The sequence below is a fragment of the Apis florea genome, unplaced genomic scaffold (genome assembly GCF_048593485.1).
Source record: "Apis florea isolate Af1SG1 unplaced genomic scaffold, ASM4859348v1 contig_2293_pilon, whole genome shotgun sequence".
In the NCBI taxonomy this organism is placed as follows: domain Eukaryota; kingdom Metazoa; phylum Arthropoda; class Insecta; order Hymenoptera; family Apidae; genus Apis; species Apis florea.
Genome location: NW_028256554.1, coordinates 912,862 through 928,011, shown reverse-complemented (window position 1 = coordinate 928,011; position 15,150 = coordinate 912,862). Strand labels below are relative to the sequence as shown.

Below are 15,150 nucleotides of genomic sequence, written 5' to 3'. Positions count from 1 at the left end.
AATGAGAATGAATGAACGCGCTGAGGAAATATACGCGACATAAATTTTCCGGTGGATCGAAGATCGTACGATTCAATTTATAGGTTAGCCAGTCGATGCGCGACAAAGAACACCGTTCCATCAGTGCAACGATTTATTCGTCGAAATTCAACTTGATCGACCAGTCCATACTCAATCGTGAGCTCGAATATATCGATACGTTTCGTCTGCGCGAGGAAATTCGTTAAATTGGGACATATTTTCGATCCATGTTGCTCTTACGGCGTGTAGTATGTCGTGATGTTTGAAAAAAACATGGAACGCTATACACATACGAGAATATGGAACGAATATATTCCATGGAACGAAGCTTTGCCAACGAAGACACGTAGAAAATGACGATTGAATCGTCTCGACGAGTCGTCGATAGTCGATATCGTCGATGTCAATTTGACCTCGTGGGAATCCTTTTTTTTGAGTTCTCATCTTGGATGCGATCGGGGTTAACGAACAGCGGATGAGAAGGCATGCAAATGAAGAAGCTAAGAGTGAAAAAAAAAAGCAGCATGCGAGGCTGAAGTCGTTGGTGCATAAATCATCGATGCAAATGACGAGTGAAGCTAAATAAATGAGAAAGAAGCGGTAAGAAGAACGATTGATACGGTGGGAAAAAATATGTTTATATTCGTTTTTTGCGAGGATTTATGAGGCGAAAGCATCATTTTCGATTAGATTTATCCATCAAAATTTTTTTAAAATTACATTTAATGACTTGAGTTTTTTTTTTTCAGAAATTAAACGAATTAATCTACTGGATCAATTTTTTTTCAATCTTAATTCTCTTTGATGAAAATATAAAAATTATATTTTTATCAATTGATGCAGAAAGCAACAGGCATCGAACAATCTTTAGATTTTAGAAATTTGTGTTTGTAACTCGTAAGAATGTTAACCGATTTTGATGAAATTTTTATTATATATATACAAAATATAAATCTTTAAATTTTCATGAAGAAAGATTAAAAAGTTAGAAAAATCGTTCTAATCTTTTCTAATCTAATTTAGTCTAATAGTCTAAATTAATCTAATCTAACTTTTCAAAAAAAAAAAAAATTCAAGTCATTAAATCGAATTTTAAAAAAGATATCGCGTTTTCAAAGGCCAAACCAACACTTTTGCGATCGATATTTTATTTACTCACATCACGATCCGCGAAGTGTAAACGAGTTTCGTCTAGATTGCGTAACGAACAAAGTAATTCTCTCGTCGATATTGGTCCTACGTAATTTCGCATCGTGTTTCATGCGCGTTCAACTCGCGATATAACGAACAAAGGAACAAACTGTTCGAACTTATGTAGAAAGAGGAACCGCGTTTTTCCCGATTTCGAGACAACGAGTGTTCATCATAACGCGAAATACATCGACCTGAATCTTCATCTTTCGAGTTGTAGCTTTTGAAATTCCGCTCGTCATTTCAGAAGCAGCTTTGCAAACAGTCGCAAAGTTATCGTTTATTATTCATATGGTTATTCGTGGTATAACGACAATGTTTTGATCGCATGTCTCTTCCACGTTGTTGAAAATTGATCCATTTTAAATGAAACTACATATATACAGGGTGTCTCAAAAATATTGGAATATCTCCGTAAATTGGAGATTCCTGAAATAATTTTAAGCAACGCATTTTTCTTTGCAAAAACTTTACGGCTTTGGTAACGAAAAAACATTGGCCAATCACGAAATGCGTAGCCTAATATACTATGTGTCGCCACGAACAAGTTCAAGCAACATATTTCGAAGAAAGTGTGTTGAATATTATATTTATTTATTTCATTGTTCGTGATATAATTCGATATAATCTTTTATCGATAAAAAAATATTTATCATATTTGATATGTTGCTTGATTCGTGCTCGGTTAGCAACATATAGTCAACGCTATTATAACTGTTCAGTGAGGTTACACGATTGGTCAGTTTTTTTTTGTTAATAACAAAGCCATAACGAAAATTTTCGCAAACGAAAAGATTGCTTGAAATAATCTTGAGGAATCTCTAGTTTATTTCGATATTCCAACATTTTTGGGACACCGTGTATATATTGATATACTTAGCAAGAAAAATAATCCCTGATGTTGAAAGAAAGTTCACGAGAGGAAGGACAAATAAGAGAACTGCGCGCATCTCTCTAATCGAAACGAAAAATCTACTTTACACAATTTCCATCGATGTTTTCTTGAAAGTTCGTTTCGATTTGTTAAGTATAAATCATCTTAAGTTATTTCCAAAACTATTCAAAATTTTTTTTTCTACAAATGGAAATATATCGGTGGAAAAATATCTCTTGATTTCCTTCGAAATAAAGTCTGTGCGCGGCACGATGCTCGTTTTTCGGTGGCGCACATACGCCCTCTCGACGCAGAGCGAAGAAATTTCCGGGCAAAGCGATACGACTCTCGTTTGTCGTTGGCGCCATGTCGCATTAACGACGTTATTTCATTCGAGGCAAGCCGCGATATTAATTCTCGCGTCGCGAATACAAATTACTTCATTTTCAAGTTATGGAACTATTTTCACACCACGCACTTTCAACGAGTCTGACCTCGACTCTTATAATTATCGATAAGCACGATTTCTGAAAATCTTTTTTTTCTTTCTGACGCGCAATTCGCGAGTTTTCGTGGAACAAAGTTTGAACTCGAGGCTGCTCAACGACGTCACGCCGTCTCCGCGTTAACGCGAAGCAACACGGCTTGAAACCACATTCGTGCGGTTGCCAATGTTCACGTATTTCCCGCATGCACGCGTTAATTTTACACGGGCGTGTAATATTATCCCGTAGTTACGTTTTACCCATTCTCTTTCAACTCCGCCCATACTTGATCCCTTTCATCGCGGGCCAAAAGCTCGGGCTGTTTTTCATTGAATCGCTAGAATTGAACCGCTCGCAATTGATCTTGTTTTCACGCGAAATCACAAAAGATTCCTGCTGCGTTGTAATTTTACGTCTCGCTCAACCGTTAATTCCACGTAACGCCTTTGCTTTCCATTCGATCATTTAACATTCGTACGTATCGTACATCGAGCGAACAATTGAGTTGGACGATATTTGTATAACGTTTCCGTGCTTTGTAAATTCGTTCCCTCTTTCTCTTGGTTTTTGTTCTCTCTTTCTCTCTCTCTATCTTTTCATCGGTTTCCAGTGGTGAAAAGCTTGTCTTCGCCTCGAAGATATCGCGTCGGGGATTTTTCGAAAACGGTCCACCGCGTTTGTGAATATTCATGAGAAGCAACATTGCACACGCGTCATCGTGACAGGCGTAGAAGGCTCGAGGGGATGTGAATACGTGTTGCACGGCAGATCCATCGAGAGAACTGATTTTCGCCACCTGGAATCACGCGATCGCGGGGGTTATTTTTCAATGGAACATTTCCATCTAGAACGAGTTGAACATCTCTGATTTTTTTTTTTTCTTTTAAATTATTATTATACGAGACTAAAATATCCGTGTCAAAACTTTTTTTACTTTTAACGAAATCTGCGATTCCATGATGTTTTCGTACGAAGAACCTGTGTAAATATACGGTGTATAAATATTTCTATCCAGTCTTTGGAAATCACGCGAAGGGAAAAAGAGTTAAAACGGAAACGATCGTGTCGGGGGAGAAAAAAAAGGATCGGGAAAACTCTCAAAAAATGAAATTGTATATGTGTATACTCTCGCTTAGAGGCTATAAATCAAACGAAAAAATCGTAGCCACGCTCCCAGATTCACGGATACGTGTTTCATAACTATACGCGAGTTTATTTCCATATGTCCTGCCCGTGTATACTAAAGAGACTAAAATATCGACCAGACACTCTCGTGCCCCAGTTCGCCCAGAATTCTCGTGCAATTTCGTTGATATTTCGAAAAACGGTCGATGTTACGTATCGCGAAATTTCCTTCCTTCTTTCCACGTGTATTTTATTTATTTATTTATTTATTTTTTTTTTTGAAGATTCTTTATTTAAAACCCCTGTTTTTTATTTTTCTTGTGTAGCTTGGATTTATCAATTTTGCATGATTTCTCCATCCTCGCTCGAGTGACCCAGGATAAATTTCTAATCGATTGTGATAAATCGAAAACAAATTCGGCTGTGATTGGATTCCGATGTTTCTATTTCATCCAAAGACAGGTGATTTTTAGTTCGTCGGTTGAGATATACTTTGGATTTTTCTTTTTTTTTCTATATTTTCAGCATTTTCGAGCAGTTCAGGTTTCCTTAGTCGATTTACAAGCGAGGTCTCAACAGCAGTCACTCTAGAGAGGTTATAATAGAGATACAATAGCGATGGCCAGTTGACAAGTCGCACGCATGCGCGAACCATGGTTGGCTATTAAACCGTTGAAAAAGTAACTAGTTATTTTAAAATTTTATTCTATTGGTAATGCAGTGAGTCGATCCGCTCGCCGTATAACAGTTCGGCATCGCAGTTATCCGGGATTATTCCATGTTTTGAATAATAAATTTTATTCTTTCAACTTCAATTATTAAATTTTGTCCGTATATGGAAATAGTCAATTGCTTTGCGACAATTGTGCATTGAGCAGTGCAATAAAATTGCTAATCAATTTTAATTAAAACGAGTAAATATATATATATAGTAATTATGTATATAGTTGATTAATAAATTATTGAACTAACTTTTTATTTCTTAATTTCAGTTATTAAAATCTCTGAACGACGAATGTGACGATTTTCCTCCAAGATGATTACCAGAGGGAGAGTTAAGATTCGCTACAATTTTCAAAACCTCTCCATTCCTCTTTTTCACCCTTTCTTAATTCGCATTTTCGTCGAGGATGATTTCCAGAGGGAGAATCGAGGCTCGTGATAATTTTCAAAGTCGTCCTCCAACGCTGCCTTTTTTCAACCTTTCTTAATTTTCGTTCAAGATGATTATTTGGAGGAAGAACCAAGGCCCAAATGTTCAAAACTATCCTCCTATTGCTCTTTTTCATCTTAATTCGCATTTTTGTCGAGGATGATTATCAGAGAGAGAATCCATATTTACAAAATCGTCCTCCAACATTGCCTCTTTTTCATCCCTTCTTAATTTTCGTCCAAGATGATTATTTGAAGGAAGAACCAAGTTTTCAAAGCTATCCTCCAACGCGGCCATTGCTCTTTGATCATCTGAATTAAGAACTTGCGACGATTTTTAGAACGAGAGTTTAGATCAGACTGCAGTTAAACGCAAGAGAGTTCGTTCAGAAGTCGTGGAATTCGTGGATCGGTCAGCTGCAAAAACAATTAGAGTCAATTGAGGCGCTCCTTTTTGCGCAATACTCGAAGCCACGCTTTGTCAAACGCTTGAAACAATTACTCGTGGATTATTTTCAACTACCATGATTCCACAATCTCAATAGTAGTAATACGAATTTTTCTTTCTCTATTCTTTTTCTAGATTGAAACGTTAATGTTTTAAATAGAAGCTTCGCCAAAGATATTTATTTCTCGTTTCAAACAGTTCTCGGGGAGAGAAAGACGGACAGGGAAGACGGCGGGAAATTTATCGCTATCCACAGCCAACCTCCATCCACCTCTTTCCCTCAAAGAGAATTATTCCTGTTGTCATACGTGTGACCGACTTTCCATCCGGTTCCATCGAGGAGAAGATGGAGAAATCCTGCGAGAGATGAGATAAAAAAGAAAGAAAGGAGAAAATAAAATAATAATTCGATCGATCGGTGGAGTGCTCCTCCAACCCCGGGCTGTCGCCTCTTATTTGCTCTGGAGGAGCAATATTTCAAAAGAATAACAGCGGACGTTTCTCCCTTTCTCCTTCTCTTTCTCGCATAAAACGAATAATCGAAAGACAGAAAATAGACGATACGTTATATCGGCGAATAACCGATGCACGGTTCACAGTTGGAAATTATACCAACTTTCTAAATTATTGGCTGGTTAAATTTATTACACCGATTTATTCCACGGTTTATTTTCCCCCGATCGATCCCCGGTTTCTCGATTAAATTTACGGACAAAAATCGGATTAATTAATTATTCCAAAGAATATCGATGGGGAAAGTATCGAAATGTTAATACCCACGAATCAATATCCCTTTTCTATTATATCGCTGTGATATAAGAACGCGGATGATGATGAGATTTCGAGGTAAAGTAAAGAAACGTAATTTTTCTTTGCAGGCATGCGACTGCTTGGGAATCAGCAAGGAATGCGACTACTTCGGGCTCAAGTATCAGAACGCGAAGGGCGAGGAGCTCTGGTTGAATCTGAGGAATCCCATAGAGAGGCAAACGGGGGGCGGTGTTGCCCCTCTGAGATTCGCGTTGAGGGTTAAGTTTTGGGTACCGCCTCACCTGTTGCTGCAAGAAGCCACCAGGTAAAAGGAAGGAAAGAAACTTTTCTCGGGGAATCTTTCGAAATTCGAATATTGTGTGTAAACGAGCAAGTTATGAAGCAAGAAACCCAGATACGATCCCGCGCGACCTAGATTTACCGGGAATGATTTTCGCCGAGGGAAGAATTTCCTCTCTCGGTCGGGCAGAATTGCATCACCGAATTGGATATAATGCGATGGATATATTTCGAGTCGGGTAATCGAAGATGGGTATTGGTTCGAGGCGAACGAGGTAAACGGCGAAAAGCGTGGACGGATTGTTGCGAATCCACGTGGTGGTAGGAATTTTCGAGCAATGACGCTCGATGGACGAGGCAAATTTGCGGTCGATTCGTGCGTGTGCGAATAGCGAAGGTGAGCTAGGATCGTGATTAAACCGAATCGGGTAATTAATCGGCCTGTTCTCTCGGTTATGCAAGATTTCGTCGGGATTGTAATTCCTTTTGACTTGACGCGTTCGTCACCCATATATGGATGATGATTTCTTCATCTTCAAAGAAAAAAAAAAAAAAGATTTTAACCATTTGTATTTATATTTAAGAAGAATTTCCTTCCAATCCAAACTGGGAATTTTTATTTTTCGTACTCGATCAAAATGAAAATACTTATCTGGGAATTGATTCTATTACAAGTACAAGAAAACACGATATAAGGATAATCGTCTCGTCTCTGTTCACGATAGCTGCCAATCGAATTAAATTTTCGATCGCGAAAGGGAAAAAAAGAATGAAATTCCACGAAGAAAAAGGGATCGAAACCTATTCTTCGACCGGGCGCGAGTCGATTTCGGATGATCGCGACGTTTCAGAATTTCATTAAAGGCGGGATCGATCGATCGATCGATCTAGGTTTTCGACTATCTTTCGAATGGACGTACGGAAAGAGCATACGAATCCCCTCGTCGACGAGATATCCTTCTTGCCAGATGAATTTGTATCGCACCAGAACACTCTCCCTCGCCCCGAGTTTCATAATCTCGATTAGCCTAAATCGATTATAGCGTTAGCGAGAAGTGGGTCAATTTTGAAAGTTGAAAAGGACGGACACTTCCACGTTTCCCATCATACTTTCTCGTCCCGTCCCGATAATCCGTGTCGAGGACAATTAATAACCGACCACCGATTATATCGCGAAATTTTGTCCATCCTGGAAAATAACAAAATACACCCCCCCCCCCTCCCCCCCTCTCTCTCTGTCTCTCTCTGTGTGTGTGTGTGTGTGTGTGTGTGTGTGTGTGTGTGTGTGTGTGTGTGTGTGTGTGTGTGTGTGTGTGTGTGTGTGTGTGTGTGTGTGTGTGTGTGTGTGTGTGTGTGTGTGTGTGTGTGTGTGTGTGTGTGTGTGTGTGTGTGTGTGTGTGTGTGTGTGTGTGTGTGTGTGTGTGTGTGTGTGTGTGTGTGTGTGTGTGTGTGGATGTGGATGTGGATGTGGATGTGGATGGTACACGCACGGTCAGAAGAATTAACGTCACGATCCTCAAGGACGATTACAATAAAATAATAAACGACCCGTCCTTGTACAATTGGCGCTATTCCCGAATCCCGGAAATATAAAATAAAGGGGGCGATAGCTGGAGCAAAATGGAAGGTAGGAGGGGGAGAGGGAGGAGGAGGAGGAGGAGGAGGAGGAGAGGAGTTTAGATTTGGCGCTTGCTCCGGGTTGTATAAATCAAACTTGTTACAATGCTATTGTCAGGAAATGTAGCGAGTTTTCCATGTACGTAGGTACGCGTGACAGCCTCGTTCTCCCGATATTGAATATCGCAGAAACAATAGTTTCGTTTCAACCCTCGTAAATCCGTTACACCACGGGATTTTCAACTTTTCACGTCTTATTAACGCCTATTGTATTCGATGATAGAGATGTGTTTAAAAAAAAAAAAAAAAAGGGTATAGTTTCGTTAGAGTTCGTTAGAATCAGGTGGAGAATGGTAAATCGATTCCAAGAGAAATTTTCATATGTTTTATTGATCGTCGCGTTGTACTCGTTCGACGATGAAAATGTGTTGAGAAAGTGTTAACTTGTCGAAGATATGTTATTTAATTATTAACGCTTAATCTAATAATGATGTTAATAAAAATTGTGTTATAAATTAGTGAAGAATTCTATATTCCAGTAGAAATTTTCATATCTCGCGTCTATCGTCGTCATTCGATGATAAAAATTAATGAAAAGTACACTTATGAAATGGTAAAGAAAGAATACGTTCGAGTAGAAATTTTTATATCTCATTAACATCTATTGTCTCCATTTCATGCTAAAAAAACCTATTAACAAAGTATGCTTACTAGCTATGAAACTGAAAAGAATAAATAAGAGAGGAATGGATGGAGTTGAAAAAGTTCAATAGAAATTTCCCATATCTTATTATTAACGTTTATTGTCCTCATCCGATGGTAAAAATTAATGAAATGTACACTTATGAAATGGTAAAGAAAGAATAGATTCGTTAGAATTCGTTGACAATCTCAGGTTGAAATCCATTCTACTAGAAATTTATTTCGCGTCTTTAATAACGTCTATTGTCCTCGTTCGATGATTCCTCCTATTAACAAAGCGTATTTACTTATGTAATAATAAAAAGGATGCAGGAGAAGAGGACGAAAGGATGGATTCGTTAGTGTTAATAATTTCGCTCGTTTGCGAGTCGTCCCTTTCTTCTTCGAGAGCAATCTAACTTTGCACGGAACGTTAGCATTCGTCGTTTTTCCTAAATTGCGAAATGCCATCCACGCGTGTCAACTGATTGAAATTTATAACATCGAAACCAAGTCCATAAATGGATCTTTACGTCTCGTTAATTGACAGACAAAATAAACAAAAGAAGAAGGAGAAACGGATCGTTAAGAAACCCGTCTGTTTTTTCGATTTTGAGAACAAAATTTTTAAATTTATTACGTTTGAACAAACGTAACAAAAAGTTGATATGCAAAAATACCGTAGACTCAAGCTTATCAACTTATTATAAGTATACAATTTAAATTCAAACATTGGAATGAAACGAGCAGAGGAACAATACCGATCTCTTTCTCTTTCTACTTCTAAATAACTCAATAAATAAGCCTTGACCGACATTTTCGTACACCAACATTTTCTTTCATAAGCTCTCGTAGAATCGAATCTCGAAACCAGATTTGGGAAAACGTATCAAAACACACACACACACACACACACTGTACACTCTCTGTTCGATTTGCAATTCGAAGTTTGACCGTAATAGTTATATTCGAATAATGGAATAAAGGGTTCGGTGAATCTTGGCTAAGGTAACTTTGATCTAAATTCTGGAGGACTAACCTTACGGGGGAGTAAGTTCGAAAGCCGAGTACGTAGCCAGACTGCGCGAACTGGCTGGCGATTTTCACGTTCAGACGTTTCAATGGTCGAAACTTGGTTGGAAGAGATAACTTTGAGAAAGTTAGATTTTGCAAGTAAAATCTAAACGCGTAGACGTAATTAATCGCGATCCTATCTGCTGTCAACCGATTGAAAATAAAACGTTAGAAAAGGAAAGCGAGGAACGAAGTGGACGGTGTGCACAGGTAGAAACTTTGTGTTCCACTTTTGCTCCGGAAGGAGAAGTAATTTATTTAATTTATTCAATCGCGATAAATGGTTGTTAATGGTTGTTTTCCAGACACTGTCGGGCGAGATAGACTCGTGGAAAAGATTTCACGAGATGGTGGCAAAGCTGTAAATCTGCCAACAATACTGGGAAATGGAGTGGAATACTTGTAAAAGTGGCATTGGTGCAAAGTTTGGCGATAACTTAGCGCTTCGGACAATAGATACCTCCGAAACGTGGAATATCCATTCACCCATTTAACGAAATAAATACGAAAATACTTTTCGACAAACGGATACAAATTTTTACGTTTTATCCATATATTTTTTTCTGTTTATCCGTTAAAAAAATTCTATCTATTAGAAAATTATCGAAACGGAAATTACGAGAGGTTATAATTCGACGCGAAGCGCGAAAATTCACGTTAAGAACGATTAGGAATCCATTAAAGTTCTCTGCATATTTTTCGAAGGTAGGTCTCCCTCGGGGGAAGTTTTGATATTAAACTACTCGTTGCACGCTTCAGTTTGCTTCGAGTTCTCTAAATATTTTTAAATACCCAGAAGCTGTTTGCCATTCTCGAGAGTCAATGTCCGGGGGTTAAGCGGTTGGTTGGTTTATTCGTGTATCTCGTTCCTAAGTGTATAAAGTTTTTGCGCAGTTCAACTTTTAACAAACGACGTCTTAAACGTTTCCTTCCTTTTTTTGTCGAGTTCCACTGTAAGAAATAGAAAACGCGTCTTGTCTGGCAAACTTGTAAAAAAAAAAAAGGCAGAAAGCTTATCTCGTCTCGTTATCTTATTATTTGTTGATCCGTTTATTAGCACCAGAGATACAATGGCAAATAATTAGTTCACGAGTTAATAAGTTGCGTATATATATATATATATATATATATATATATATATATATAAAATATGAAATAACTTCTAAAAAAGGAAAATTTAAATACGTGTAATTTCGATGTTTCTAATTATTTATAATCGATGAAACAATAACGAGAGAAAATTTATATAGAACGACTCGTCGTCCATCGAAGAAAAATAACGAGAAGTTTGTCTGAAGTATAAAGTAAAAATTTACGCCTCGAGATGACGCTAAGAGCCGATATGGTCGATAAGAGAAGTGCAAGCGAGACATCTTTAGTTGTAAATTGAAAACAAAAACTTTTACGATTATGATTATTGGTCATAATTCATGATTTTCTTCTCGATTATTATAAATAATATTCGTGAAAAATAAAGAATGGAAGAATTAATTGCAATAACAATTATAAATCGAGGACGAAATAAAAGATAACGGGATATGGTAAGAATTTCGCGAATTTCACTGTTGAAACTAAACCGTTCAGAGTTTTCGAATTAAATGATATCAATAATAAATCGAGTTTCACGATTGATCGTTATAACCACATCCGAGAATTAAATTCAAGTAATAATATTATCTTCTCCACTCTCTTCTCGCGTAATATCCCGAAATATCGATCGGCTGTGTACGTAAAATAACTTTCGCATGGCCTCTAAACTTCCATTTTAAAAAATTTTACTCTTCACGTGACTTTCAAATGACCCCACAAGTGACCTTGATCTTTTGACCTTTCGAGTAATACGAAAGAAGAATCAAAAGAGATAATAATGCAAATAATAACAGATGTTCAATTGCCCGTAAGACAATTGTATAAAGCATATTCTTTAATAATAATCTCGTCAACAGTTGAATTTTCCAATTAATTGATCAAAATAATCGGTATTCCGAATATTTACGCGTATCGAAATCCAAACTGTTAGAGCATCCACGTATCGTTAAACAGCGAGCATTATTCTCGACATATGTAAATTTATACTTTCAACGATCGCATAATCTCGCGATATTCGACTCGGCCAATTTAATCGAGAACTTAACCTAATCCATTTCAACTAATTTACAAGAATAGCTTGTCTGAATTCGATTTGACAAATGATCCCTTCCCTTCCGTCGTGTAAGTTCGATTTAAACCGATAACTCGATCTCGATAACAAATGCCAGCCGATTGTCGTATCGACTCGGTCGATACGTACGTGTGCCATGCGTCACGTGGTTTTTCGAACGGTGGCAAACTTCATAGGAGAAACGAAACTTCAAAATCGAGACGATGTCTGCTATATGTCTCGATATATCGATCATACGCGTATCTTTATACACGTATTTCACTTCCACCAGAGAGTACATTTTCCCGAATAATTCGATCGTGTTTAGTCGTTCGTTTGCAATCGAGCTAACTTCATTGGCAAACGCGAGGAGGAACATTCGTATCGAAGTTTACCGTGCGGCTTGAATTTGGCTAAATTCATCGAAACTCTGTGTCAATTTCGATCAACCTTCGTTAAACTCGAAGGAAATATTGCGAACCGCGTATCGCATCGATCCAGTTTCTTCGATGTTCGATTCATCCATCGATTCGTCATCGTACCGTGGAAACAAACCAATTCGATACGAACTAATTCGAAATACGTTTATTTCTTCTTCTTCTTCTATCGATTAACCAATCGATACGATTTGTTTGATTTCAGACACCAATTCTACTTACACTCTCGCCTCGAGCTCCTCGAAGGTAGACTAAAAGCGGCGGATTGGAGTTCGGTGGTGCGTTTGGTTGCTTGGATAGCGCAGGCTGATATCGGTGATTATGACCCATTGTCGCCACCGAACGCGCTCTACTCCCAATGCTGTCAAATTCAACCTGTGGAACGGTGTGAATCGAAACCGCAGGACCTTATTCACCGGATAGTACAACAACACAAGGAAATGAAGGTGATTCCGCCGCATCGGATCATTCTCAAAAATTTTTCAAAAACACGGTTGTAAAAATATAACGCAATACGAAATAAATTTACTTATTTATTTGCATCCTCTGTTAAGGGAATGAAACCTTCCACGGCGGAATATTGGTTGTTAAAAGAGGTGTCTAATTTGGATACGTTCGGCCAGGAGATGTTTCACAACACTAAATTTGGGTACAACGGAGTGTCGATGATCGGAGTCGGGCCACACGGTATCACGGTTTATCGTAATCGCGACGAAGAAACGCAAAAGTACGTATTAAAGCTTACGTTCTTGGCCAACTTGATTCTCGATAGAAATTGGTGAATCGAATAAATGTGTTTCGAGAAACGCACAGGGATTATTCTCGATAAAGAGAACGGTCTGCTCGACGACTTTTTGGTTATCTCTGCTGCTACTTTTTACTTTTGGCGTAACAACAAAGTGTATTTTTCTTTGTTTCACAGCATACCGTACACGGCGATACAGAGCGCAACGTCCCAACGTCGAATGTTCCATTTGGTTTATCTTTCCCTCGATGGCGAGGAGACATCGTTAAATTTCAAATTAGATTCGAGTCAATCCGCCAGCGGTTTGTATCGTGCGATCACCGAGAAGCACGCGTTCTACAGTTGCGAGACAGTGAGGAGCGCGGTCACCGCCCAATTTATACGCGATTTGAAGGTAGTACTGCTTGCTTATCTGCTCGAATATCATCATTATTCGATTCGATTGACTGCTTCTTCTTCTTCAGGGCACTATAATCTCGATATTCAACGAGGACTCGACGTTAGGAAAGAAATACGTGTTCGACATACGTAGAACGTGTCGAGAGGTGTACGACAATGCGCGGCGAGCTCTATACTGCGAGGCTGCGACCGTCACTCTGCCAGAGGAAAAGGAAATTTTGGAGAAGCACGATTGCGGGGATTGCGAGGAGCCTAAATGCAAGGTATCGAACAATCGATGAAAAAAGAAAAGAAAAGAATAATTTTTTAATATCGTCCAACTTTGCAGGAATCCCGAGAATGCCTGGCAAAATTACTGGACGCGATGCTGTGCCGCATTTGCATGGATCGCAGTTTCGACACCGCATTGTTTCCGTGCGGACACGCGGTCGCCTGTTTGGATTGCGCCAGACGGTGCGAACGTTGTCCCCTCTGTCGTGCCGATATCGACCATTGTCGGACGATATATCTCCCGATCGAGTTAACGCACGTCGATAAGCACAATCCAAAATTGCTCTCGGAATCCATCGAGCCTAGTTACAGCAATTCTTCCGCGGAGGAGATTCAAAAGAGAGTTTTGGCAAGCGAAAGCTCGATGGTAAACGATAATGATATTTGAGAGCATCGCCATACCAAATTCGACACGTTTCAAAAGTTCTTCTTTAAAATTTTTGCTTGTCAGATTGTTGCGAAAACGTTGCATTGAGTTTCTCTCTCTCTTGACTCGTTCACTCTCGCATTACTTTCTCTACCTCTTTTTCTATCTATCTATATATATATATGTATGTAATTATTTTTATTATCTGTCTTTTAAATTTGTTATTTTTCTCTTTTTTTAATCTATGTTATGTATTTGGGAAAATTGAGTTATTTTTCTTTTGGACGCGTGTTGGAAATCGTTAAATAATCGTTTTCTTGCTGGTATTTTGAATTCCTGAAAAAAAAAAAAAAAAAAAAACATTATTTTCCGGACATCGTGAAATATTACGCGTTTCCGCAGCAATGAAAGAATTATTCATCCTTCTTATTCTATTATCGAATTTTTTCCTTCTCTTTGCTTTTTTTAATATCTCTTTTTAATATTATAAAAATTTAAATAATTCGTTGAAACTGTGATGAAGAAACGCGAGTTCGTCGATAATGTTTATGAAATTAGGGTTCCATTTGTTTGAACTATATTTAAAGGATGAACAGTTTGTGTAAGTAGAATTGAAATTAAAAAAACGAGATTTAAACGAGATAGAATTTTTCATATTATCAAGTAAATGGATTCGATCGGCAAGAATTCATGAAATAAAAATAAATGGAATCCTATTATATTATCGTTTAGACATTTATCCAACTATTTATAACAATATTAAAAATGTTAATAATAATAATGTTACTATGATACTTCTTAATTGAATAACAACGATTATATTATATCGATACTATTTTTTAATTGTGCGACCGAAAAGTGCTATTAGCAGCATTGATCTTTGAAAAACAATGCTGTTGTTATTTTCAAGAAAAACTAGTACAATTCGTTTCATTGTCAAAATTTAATGCATCGTACTACATAGGTTTCTTTTTCTTTATTTTTAACGACAATCGGACCAACGATTTTTTTCCCCCCTTTTTTAAAATAACAGTTGTTTACGATATTTTCTTGATACTTTTGTTCCTCTTAGAT

General features: G+C 37.9%; 1 protein-coding gene and 1 long non-coding RNA gene across 3 annotated transcripts in view; one reads left to right on the top strand and one right to left on the bottom strand.

The window, feature by feature from the left end:
* Positions 1-14,854, top strand: part of dnr1 (E3 ubiquitin-protein ligase defense repressor 1) — a 51,077-nt gene extending 36,223 nt beyond the window's left edge. The window contains exons 1-8 of one of the 2 annotated variants that reach the window (XM_086903775.1): positions 593-621; positions 4,023-4,158; positions 6,175-6,371; positions 12,501-12,741; positions 12,850-13,022; positions 13,218-13,434; positions 13,505-13,702; positions 13,768-14,854. In XM_086903775.1, the coding sequence (XP_086759901.1) occupies positions 608-621; positions 4,023-4,158; positions 6,175-6,371; positions 12,501-12,741; positions 12,850-13,022; positions 13,218-13,434; positions 13,505-13,702; positions 13,768-14,097 (1,506 nt within the window). In that variant the 5' untranslated portion in view covers positions 593-607 and the 3' untranslated portion in view covers positions 14,098-14,854. Of the gene's footprint in view, positions 1-592; positions 622-4,022; positions 4,159-6,174; positions 6,372-12,500; positions 12,742-12,849; positions 13,023-13,217; positions 13,435-13,504; positions 13,703-13,767 lie in introns of those variants that run through there. The other variant, XM_003689911.4, reaches the window with a different exon arrangement.
* Positions 1,472-4,334, bottom strand: LOC147658212 (uncharacterized). The gene is made up of 2 exons (XR_015290835.1): positions 3,997-4,334; positions 1,472-3,367 (listed from the first exon to the last, which is right to left on the bottom strand). It is a non-coding gene; the product is annotated as an uncharacterized LOC147658212 (long non-coding RNA).
* Positions 14,855-15,150: the final 296 nt, after the last annotated feature.